At 42.5% G+C, this 11018-nt stretch overlaps 1 protein-coding gene across 4 annotated transcripts; it reads right to left on the minus strand.

Annotated features, from left to right (window-relative positions):
* Window positions 1-115: 115 nt before the first annotated feature.
* Window positions 116-10988, minus strand: chaf1a (chromatin assembly factor 1, subunit A (p150)). Of its 4 annotated transcripts, none has more exons than XM_040184708.2 (16): window positions 10086-10988; window positions 8437-8484; window positions 7568-8190; window positions 7033-7095; window positions 6668-6897; window positions 6503-6584; window positions 6356-6424; window positions 5914-6131; window positions 5381-5546; window positions 5126-5206; window positions 4569-4667; window positions 3631-3880; window positions 3288-3441; window positions 2708-3017; window positions 2281-2365; window positions 116-873 (listed from the first exon to the last, which is right to left on the minus strand). In XM_040184708.2, exons 1-16 carry the CDS (start codon window positions 10147-10149, stop codon window positions 773-775), a joined length of 2643 nt encoding a protein of 880 aa, XP_040040642.2. In that variant the 5' UTR covers window positions 10150-10988; the 3' UTR covers window positions 116-772. The 4 variants fall into 4 exon arrangements, with proteins under 4 accessions (XP_040040642.2, XP_077963962.1, XP_040040643.2 ...); XM_078107836.1 differs by having other exon boundaries at window positions 7033-7092; window positions 10086-10362; XM_040184709.2 differs by having other exon boundaries at window positions 9005-10094.
* Window positions 10989-11018: the final 30 nt, after the last annotated feature.

An 11018-nucleotide genomic window follows, 5' to 3' on the forward strand; every position in this document is an offset into this window, starting at 1 on the left:
TTGAACTAGTTAACCTTAACAGAAGATGGGCCACAGTAAAAGCTTAATGTTATTACATTAGGAAGCTTTATCATAACGCTACTAAAAGGCACGGAAGAGAAATGATTGGAATATATAAAAGTGCAGTACTTTTATTCATGTTTAATGAATTTATCCTGTTCAAGTATTCTTGAAAAAAATACATATTTATGAAACAATGTGACTGGAGCTAACTTTTCAAGCAGAGATCTAAAATCTAGTCAGTGAGTCCGCAGTCAGAAACAGCAGAATAAATTCACTTTTTGTAAATGTACAGAAGAACTTTCAGCCTCACTACCCGACTTATTCTGCTTGTACTATATACATACAAAGACACATTTAGAATAGATGCCCAATTCTGTCATAGATCAACAGTTCAAGGACTGTAAATAATGTTGTTCTGAACTGTTGAAGCGGTTCTCTTGAATGCTTCTAATGAATATTTGGAGAACTCCGTTCTTTCTCCCTTTGATCAACTCAAAGAGCCAAAGCTGATTCCAGAGACGCTAACGAGGTTTCTCAGCACAGAAATCAGACCCTTAAACTTAAAACCAAACGTCCCTTAATTATTATATCACACCTTCCTGATTTAACTACATGTCACAAGCCACATGACTGCAAATCATTTAGACAAGGAAACCAAAGAAGAACTGGATGCAGAGCAGAAGTCACCTGCTGTGAGGTGATGCTGCTTGAAGATTCTGTCAAGGACAAAGTCAGAACACTCCGAGGAATCAGCTGATCCGACGAGCCCTCAGGCCGTTGAGATTCCCGAAGCAGGAAGTGTCGCCATGTCAGAGGAGGAGACCTCCATCGGTCCCGCTCCGTCGCCGGTGGAGGTCTTTGTGGTGGAGTCTGGAGACGATCATTTATTGAGATCAAAAGCTTCTCACCCTCAACACTTTTAGCAACATCACTCAAAGTCAACAGGTTTTTCATCAGATGACCGAAATGAAGTCTGCGGTTAAAACAAGTTTGTGTTCCATTAAAAACTTGTACTTGGTAAAGTATTTCATGTAATAGTAAATGACCACCTTGTAAATGTTGAGGTTTAAGTGTCTTAAGGAAGCGGATGCTAACCCGGTGATGACCACTCATCTGCCTTTGGCTCCACAGGACGCCGTCGTGTCGAGTTCATTTATGACCCAAAGCTTTTCACTTTTAACTTTACCAGCTCAACCAAATGATGAGGACTTAAAAACACAGCTGCTATGGGGTGTAACTGGTACTATGATAGGGAGGGTTAGGGGGACACTATGGGGTGTAACTGGTACTATGATAGGGAGGGTTAGGGGGACACTATGGGGTGTAACTGGTACTATGATAGGGAGGGTTAGGGGGACACTATGGGGTGTAACTGGTACTATGATAGGGAGGGTTAGGGGGACACTATGGGGTGTAACTGGTACTATGATAGGGAGGGTTAGGGGGACACTATGGGGTGTAACTGGTACTATGATAGGGAGGGTTAGGGGGACACTATGGGGTGTAACTGGTACTATGATAGGGAGGGTTAGGGGGACACTATGGGGTGTAACTGGTACTATGATAGGGAGGGTTAGGGGGACACTATGGGGCGTAACTGGTACTATGATAGGGAGGGTTAGGGGGACACTATGGGGTGTAACTGGTACTATGATAGGGAGGGTTAGGGGGACACTATGGGGTGTAACTGGTACTATGATAGGGAGGGTTAGGGGGACACTATGGGGCGTAACTGGTACTATGATAGGGAGGGTTAGGGGGACACTATGGGGCGTAACTGGTACTATGATAGGGAGGGTTAGGGGGACACTATGGGGCGTAACTGGTACTATGATAGGGAGGGTTAGGGGGACACTATGGGGTGTAACTGGTACTATGATAGGGAGGGTTAGGGGGACACTATGGGGTGTAACTGGTACTATGATAGGGAGGGTTAGGGGGACACTATGGGGTGTAACTGGTACTATGATAGGGAGGGTTAGGGGGACACTATGGGGTGTAACTGGTACTATGATAGGGAGGGTTAGGGGGACACTATGGCGTGTAACTGGTACTATGATAGGGAGGATTAGGGGGACACTATGGGGCGTAACTGGTACTATTATAGGGAGGATTAGGGGGACACTATGGGGCGTAACTGGTACTATGATAGGGAGGGTTAGGGGGACACTATGGGGCGTAACTGGTACTATGATAGGGAGGGTTAGGGGGACACTATGGGGCGTAACTGGTACTATGATAGGGAGGGTTAGGGGGACACTATGGGGTGTAACTCACCGCTGTGAGTGGCGATGATCACACAGTCTTCCTCGTCGTCTTCCTCGGTGTCTGCTTGGAATCCGTCTACCTCCATTGTTTCCGTCTGTGAGGGAGAGCCGATTGATTAGGTGGAGGACACAAGGAACTCTTCCATTAGATCTATTGATTAGATCAGCAGTTCCCAAATTGGGGGTTGCAACCCCGTGGGGGGGGCCACTAAATGACGTCACTGCCTAATTTGCTTAATAGCAATTGACACGCTAGGATCATCGGAGACAGTCTGGACGGAGACATATGGTCTCCTCTCTGAATGCTGCAAGGCAGGAAGTGCAGAACAACACGTGCCTTCAGCCAGAAAAGAGTAAATAAAACAACGTCCCTATGTCCTCAAAGGGGGACTGAACAAGTCTGGACACCAGAGGATGAGATCGAGGACACACAGTACCTGCTCTGGGTCGGAGCATTTCTTCATGAACTTTGTTATGGACATGCTGCCCGAGCTCTTCCTCTTGTTGGAGGACAAGGACGTCTGAGGGGTGGTGGGTGAGCTCGCCTGGGAGCCCGTGGCAGCCTGCGGTTCTTCCCGGGACTCTTCTCGAGCTCCGGTGGTGAGGTAGGTCCATTGGCAGGGAACAGGAAGGGCCTCCTGGTCACAGCGGGTCAGAACCGCAGCGTGTACGTACCAGCAGCAGCGCCGGTAGGTGGAGCGCTTCTCATAAACAGCATTGCTCTTGATGAGACGCTTCACTTGTATTCTAACCAAAGAGGGAAGGGAAGTTATTTTAAATGGACATAAAAACACAGCAACATTATTCCAGCATTCACAACAAAGACGAAAATCTACAAACAGAACATTGAGTAAAAGGTGGTAGACAGACATTAGACAGCAGCTTGTGGCAACCTTGAACATATGATGACAATGTAGGATGTAGAGAATAAATCCTACTTTGTGGATGAAGATATTTGTATTATTGTTAGCTTTTACTTTAAGCCCATTACAGAACTTTGAGGATCAGAGGTTTCACCTGGTGGGGATGTTCTCTGCTTGGCTCTGAGGACTCAACAGTTCAGGGGGCGAGGAGGAGGAGCTCTGCTGACGACAGAACTCCTGAAACTCAGTGATGATCACTTTGCTGCTGTTCAGGTTGCCGTGCAGAAGAGGAAGCAGCTGAGTGAGTACTGAGAGAGGAAACAGCTGATTAATCAACGGTTTCAATTTGTTGGAAAACAAACTTATCCAAACTTCTACTGGAGCATATTTTATGCACAGAAAGATTGGATTGTGTTTTCAGGTGTACTTTTTAACCCAAACTATAACTGCAAGCTTTATAGTAAATAATTGCTGCCCTCGCTCTCTCTCTCACTTACGTTGCGCATCCCTCTGACGCTTCTGTGTGGACGCCTCTGGACTCGGGCTGGTTTCTACTTTGGGTAAAGGATGGACCAGACACAAAGCATAAAGCTGGAAGAGCTGCAAAGCAGGACCTTCTTCCTCCCAGACGCAGCCCCTCACGACTGGCTCCAGCACCTTCATCCTCTTCTTGTTGCACATCAGCTCGTCCCACTCCCTTGCTTTCACTTTTTGTCGTAGTTTCTGCTTCTCCAAGTCACCGCCCTCCTGGGAAGTCACACGTGTTGATAGTGATGCAGAGCAAGCTAAAACTTCAACAATGAAGTCCAAACCAGGATATTAACAAGGATTTTAAAGATTAAAAGGCCTTTAAACACAAGGTACGTGGGGCAAATAAACACATTCAATTAAAACAGTTTCACCATTCATAGTGGATGTGGTTTGCAGTGCAATCTGTCAACATTGAAATTACTGAAAGTTCAGTCAAGTTATTATAAATCTTGATCACATTACTATTACTGTCATCATAGACCAACATTACCCTTTGCTAAAGTCTTTGTGCCACAGGCTTCTGTGGATGGTGGTTCTATGTGATGGTGGTTCTATGTGATGTGGTGGTCCTATGTGATGGTGGTTCTATGTGATGGTGGTTCTATGTGATGGTCCCTGCAGTGGTCCTGCTGTACACCTGCTTACTACTCGCACTTATTTGAATCATCTGTTGTATGAATTGAATGTATTGTTCATCTTCTACATTGTTCATTCTGTTCTCATGACATCATTGTAGTCTGTCCACCAGGAGACGGATCCTCCTCTGATGTTCTCCCTGAGGTTTCTTCCCTTTTTTCCCCATGGAGGGTTTTCATTATGTACACATAAATGACCTTTCAAAGATAACGTCCTTATTGTGTAAAAGCCTTCAGGAGACAAAGAGATTTCTTTAAAAACAACATGCCTCTTCTTCTGGAGCCCCTTCATCGTCTGAGAGGTATCCATGAGGAACAAAGAAGCCATCATCATCGTCATCATCTTCACCTCCTTCCTCCTCGTCTTCCTGACAATTATCAAAAGGTTCAACGGTTGACTAAAGAGTAAAAGGTACATTTCAACCACAAAACTTCTCCTATACTCCTTTTACTCCTATGTATACTTTGCTTCAAAGCTTTTTAAAAAAATGAATAATTAAGTCGTTTTTGTATCTTTTTAAGTGTTTTGAATTTATTTCTGTTGCAAGTGAAGAGAATGTTTCTTTGGAAGAACTTTTTTGTGTGGAGCCAATTTTCCCTTTAAATTTAAAAATGTAAATCATTTTTATGAATTCTATAAAATGTTCACCACTGCTCTGTTATCCAAGGTCCTCCGGGCTGATTTGGCCAATGAGAGTGACGCAAACTGTATAATTATATTTACAAACTATTTCTAGATGCCAGATTACATGTTAAACTACAAAACTGGAATGTAGACAGACATTAAATAAATGTGCATACCGATTCCCACTACAATAAAACTCACCCCTTCACTATGTGACAGGGATTCTCCTGGTTCTTCTTCCTCCCATTCTTCATCACTCTCCACCTCATAGTCGAGCAGTTTCTGTAGTCAAACAAAACAATTAATGTCACTGTTACAAAAACAACATTCAGGGTTAAAGGCAAAAAGTGACAAAATCACAGACGGCTACATTGAAACTACTATTCTAAAACCCATGACATGCCAAGTACAGTCATGACGTCCCAACAGTGCTTAAGGCCTTTATCCAATCAGTACCTTGTCCTGTTTGAAGGGGCAGCGAGCGGAGATGTGAGAACTCTTCTTACTCCAGGTGCCCCAGTAGGCTGGACGGTAGTTTGCATGGAACTGCAGCAGCTTCATGGCTCCACAACGTTTACGATCTGGAACATCTGCTTTGGGTCCTTCTGCTGTTGTACACTTACTATGAACAAAAGATGAGAAGAGAGGGAAACCATGTTTAACCATCAAACTACTGGTAAAAGTCATTTGCTCTTTACAATCTATAACGTGGGCAGAATTACACACCCCAAAGCGTTTTATTCTGGCTGAGACTAATGAAGCATTGTGTTCAGCAGTTCATTCAACTGGGGAATCACAGCAGTTATCAGCTTTTAATAATAACGAACAAAGAAGCCAACAAATATATGGAGGCCACAAATTCATGATCCGTTTTGAAAGCAGTTGTGCCTTTTCATACATGCCCTGAATTGGCAAATTACAGGTTATTATAAAATGCTTTGCACAGAAGAACATAATGGGACAGATTGAGGTTAATCCCAATGGCTCACCAGAGCGGGTCTCTTGGTCTCGGGTTGGTGGGTCCTGAGCGTCGGGGTATTGGACCGATCCAGTCTTTCAGTCCATTCAAGTTATCAGCAGGGTTCAACAAGCACCGGTCCAGCTCCTCCAGTGCGGAGTCCTCACAATGAACCCGGCATAGTGGAGCAAGAGCCATGTGCTCTTTTATCTCAAATGGAGCAAACTTCCCACACGCAGCTGCAAGCGTCTGAGACAGCCACGTTTTATTATCAATTTTTATTCATTCAATTGGCTATCTCAGTTAAAGGGTCAGAACAATAACCCAACAATAGTTTATTAAGCTCTTAAATGCTCGCTAGCTTTTAGGGGATCGACAGTGTTCTAATGTGACCGTAAGTTATGAACCCAACAGTGTTTACCGAGCCGAGTAAAAGAGGGTAATAGTTATTATTAAGTGGGACGTCTACTCACCTTTGGAGGCTGTTGGATCTTGGGTTTCTGAAGAAAACGAGTAATTTCTGCTTTCTCAGCTTTCAAGCGCTGTAAAAAGATTATTCAGTAAATCAATTACAAATATGTAGAGACAAATATATAAATATGAATAAATTACAAACATACATCCTTTTCTTCTTTCAACCGTTTCTCCTCTTCCTTCATTTGTTTCTCTTCTTCTTTCTTCCGTTTTTCTTCTAACTTCGCCCTAAAACAATTTCAAAACATTTAGCATTCAGAAAGCAATGTGTACGTTGAAACCTTTCCCCAACGCTGACTAGCATTACTCACTCTAACTTTGATTTCCGCAACTCCTCTTTCATTTTCAACTTGTCTGCCTTTTCCTTCTCTTCTTTCTCCTTTTTCTCTCGCTTCTCTCGCTCTTTTTTCTCTCGTTTTTCCTTTTCTTGTTCATCTTTTAGCCGGCGAGCCTCTTCCTTTATTTTCATCTTTGCAGCTTTAGTTTCTTCCTTCTGCCGTTCCTTCTCCTGTTGCAGACGAACTTTCTCCTCTTGTTCACTCTACAATTACAAAATACCAGTGAGTTCTTCTTCCCTACTAGTCGCATTAGAACAGTTTGAATGAAAAACCACAACCTAAGTGACAAATAAGACACATAACCGGTTGTGTTTGAAGCTGCGTTAATAAAGTCTGACCTTCGACGAGCGTCTTCTCGGGTTCTTCGGATCAGATGAAGTCTTGGAAGTTGTATTTGGCTGCTGTGAGCAAAGAGAAAACTTAAAAACGGAAATCGGTTCAACACAATTTGAATGTTTTACATTGTTCACTTACTGTTTTTTTAAATTGTACTGGACCTTAAACCTTCATATGGATGTTACACAATATTATTGTGAGCAAATATCTACATTATATTTTAAAGGACTAATTAAAATCCATAAAAATGTAAGAGGTTTAAAATTAGAGTGGAAACTGGTCAAGGAATTGTGCTTTATAAAATTATTTATCATGAGAATCATTAAGCCATGTAAAAATCCCAAATAAAATAACTGATCATTGAACCATTACTGCTCATTGGGTCACAATCTATTTATACAACATGATGTACTTTGTGATGTGTTTGATATATGCAGGTACATTACAAAAGGAATATTGATGTGAGACTGTATCAGCTAATTGTGCACAGCCCAAAGTGTGATTAAACCCAAAGGAGGACAGGGAAGATGTACATACTGTGGGTGTACTAGTGGAAGTGAGGTCATCGGTCTGAGACTTCTCTGGTGAGCCTTCAGATGTGGAGCTGACCGATGAAGCAGACAGCATTGACCGGTTTCCTGACACGTCTGGCTCCTCTGGCCCACTTTCAGAATCATGTGTTGAGTCAAGCTGAGAATTAAATGCGGTCTGATTACCAGTATCATCACCTTCTTCTTCCTCCTCCTCCTCCTCCTCATCTTCGCTGTCTACCGTGCCGTGTAAAGTGTGTGTTTTAGGAAAGTGATCCACACTAAAAGGTTTTCCATAGGATGTGGTTTTGTCTTTGCCCTGATGCTCGTCTTCAAGGCAGGGAGAAGCAGCAGAAGCGAGAGGGGCAAGGCACTTAAGGGGAGATGAGGTGCTGTCCTCGGTCAAATCTATAACCGTATTCTCATCTGAGGCTGCGGATCGCCTACGGCACAGGAAGCCATCAAGGGGCCCACGACCGTTAACCAAAGGTGGTCCACTTTGAACAGGGAGAGCAGCAGACTCATCATCTCCGTCTGGGACTCCTGCCTTGGGGCAGGCGTGTGCACAAGCGCGTTTAGGTTGCAGGTTGTCTTTAGGTTCAGGGTTCATGCGCTTAAATGGGAGACGAGCTGCAGGAAACAATCAACATAAGAAACGGTTACTTTAATGGCTGTTATGTTGCAAAATGTAGCTTAAGAGAAACAAATAATTAATTAAATTGTTAAATACAAATTTATAAAAGTGAATTAGTGTGTTAATTGACAATGACAATACAAATATAATTGGGCTATTATTGTAGATGGATATAACCATCTGATGACGTCTTATTCTCAGGTAATACTTTAAATCGTGTAATAAATCAATGTTGTGTTTACCTTGGATAAGTTTCTTGTTTGCCTTGTTACTCGATTTACAATCCATTCCTAAAAAAAAGATAGCAGAAATAAAACGTGCATCACAAAATAGTCAAAACCAAAACTGCACATTGAAATAGTATTAATACTGTGATCAATGACCCGGTGGTTGGCTAGGTCAAAGCAAATCTATCAACTAATGAAATACGATGACAAGAATGACGACTGAAAACCGCTTCACATTTATTTAACAACTAAAATGGGACAATTTAAAGTTACTCTGATAAAATTAAAAAGTAATAACCACATGTGCTTTGAGGCATCAAATCTTCAACTTATGATGATTATGTTAGTAGTATTCGTCAAGGGGGTACGGTATAGTAATGAAAGAGTTGTTTTATTATTATTCTTTAAGGTGTGGTATTAAATGACACATATAAATATATAAAAAATATATAATATATAAAAATATAAAGTTTATAATGTTAAAGGTTTATAATGAGTTACGTTAGTGTTATTCTTTAAAAGGTTGTATTAAAAATGCACATGCAAGATTTACACAGCTGTTATAATCAAAGTATTTACCCACCTTGGTATTATTTATATACTGTTGTATTAAAGGTCAAGTAACGTTCATAACATGAAGGAGTTATAATCATGGTTCTGTTTGGACGGTCTCCCGCCACTGTTTTTTTTTGGGGTCCTTGTTGAAGGCCCAGTTGAGTCCGCAGCCTTTCTGTTAGGCAACCGATTCACGTCCAACAACAATGCTGTTAACTTCGCACAGCTATTAATGTTCCCTTTTAGTTAACGTGTCTATGGCCATGAGAAAGATACGTATTTGAACGTGCAGAGACAACGGAGCTGCTCCTTGATTTCACTCATGCGAACGTGTGATGTGCGAACCTAACCAACGCACATGCTAATGCGACGCAACTTAGCTGGTTTTGTTCGGTTAGCAGAAAAGCTAACATAAGACACCGCAGTGTACTTTCGGCGAGGCTAACCACCTGGCCTGTAAACCCTAAACCACATAACGTTGGTCCCGTACCCCTCACAACCTAACAATATGCCCCCTAGGTCAACCCTCATATGCTAATGCACTAACGTTAGCTTGTCTGCTAACTCAACCAGGTAATGCGTCGCACCCTGGACAACCAGAGCTCCCTCACCCGATGCACCGTAACCACCCAGCCCCTAATCTCCAACCCTACCCAACAATGGTAGAAGAGCAGGGTTGTTAAGAACTTAACGTTATGTCATTCTTGTGACACTAAAACGTTTCTAGTTAAAGGCCCAACTTAACTAATAAGCATAACGTTACTGTGTCTCAGTTGACGTTAACGTTAAGTAATTTGAGTTGGAAAACATGACACCATTAGCAGTGCCAGGGGCCGAAAGCTGGCTGTTTAGTGCTAACTATACTAACGTATACGGTGCTAATAACTCATATTAGCCAGTTTTCCCCGTAAAAATGAAACCTACTTTAGCTAACGTTAACTGGTAGTGAAAACCTGGTTGCAGGCGTTAACTACAGCAAAACGTAACCTAAATATATTGGTTGCTTTAACGTTGTCAAGCTTTTGTGCAGTATCAAGTCCAGCATTTAGTAATATAACGTTACGTTTAGCACCATCAGCAAGCATTGAACAGAATTAGCATGGAGGTACCTCTTCTACGGGGAGTCGAAGCGGCCAAATGTCGGTCCACCGGAGGGTTCTCTGCCACCAGCATCTCACTAAGTCGGAGCTTCTTACGTTGGCGATATTTTACGTTAAAACCACAGTTCAGAAGGCGTAGAACACCGAAAGCAAACTATAGAGTGGATTGCCACTCAAACAACATGCATTTTAATTAATTTCACGTAACACAATACGCATCTTCTTTCCGCCTCCTCCACGTACTGCCTGCACCCCGCTGCCTGCCTCGCGCTCCCAAATCAGAATTGGCGGGAGTGTGTCACTAGCACCAATAATCGTCACTGATTGGTCAAAGCAAAGTTACTGATAATGAGAGAAGAGGCTTGTTTAGGTTAAGGGCGTTGCACGTTTAGTCGATGCTTCTAGTTATACGCTTTGGAAGATTGTTTAAAGTGCCGTTTCAAATGTTTACTTAATTTCTTTCTCAGAGAGACGTTGTTATTTGACCTCGTTTCATACAGTGGTCTAAATGCGGTTATGATTGAACTCAACCTGTCCGGGACACCCCGTGGAATAAAACCTAAGGATGTCTGCCGCTTCTCACAGAGCACGCCTTCTATATGACGCTGGGGATTTTGTGATTGGCCGCTGAGTTTGACTTCCTGGGATGCCATGTTTGGGATGGTAAAATGAAATAAGTAATTCCATACTTTTCATGACTTAGTTACAGATCATAACATGAACATGAACACTTTTTAGATAATGTATTGTTATACTGTCTTTACAAACGTTGTCGAAAACATGCCATTCGCTGTCACTACCAAGGCTTTTGCTGTTACTAGAGAGGAAGATGTCAAAATTGAACAATGATGTTTTCCTCCTATCTCCTATGATGGCCTAAAAGTCTTAACTGTCTACAGGTTTATCTCTCGAGATGGCATCCGGTGGGATACAAACCAAAGG

The sequence above is a fragment of the Gasterosteus aculeatus genome, chromosome 8 (assembly GCF_964276395.1).
Source record: "Gasterosteus aculeatus chromosome 8, fGasAcu3.hap1.1, whole genome shotgun sequence".
NCBI lineage: Eukaryota > Metazoa > Chordata > Actinopteri > Perciformes > Gasterosteidae > Gasterosteus > Gasterosteus aculeatus.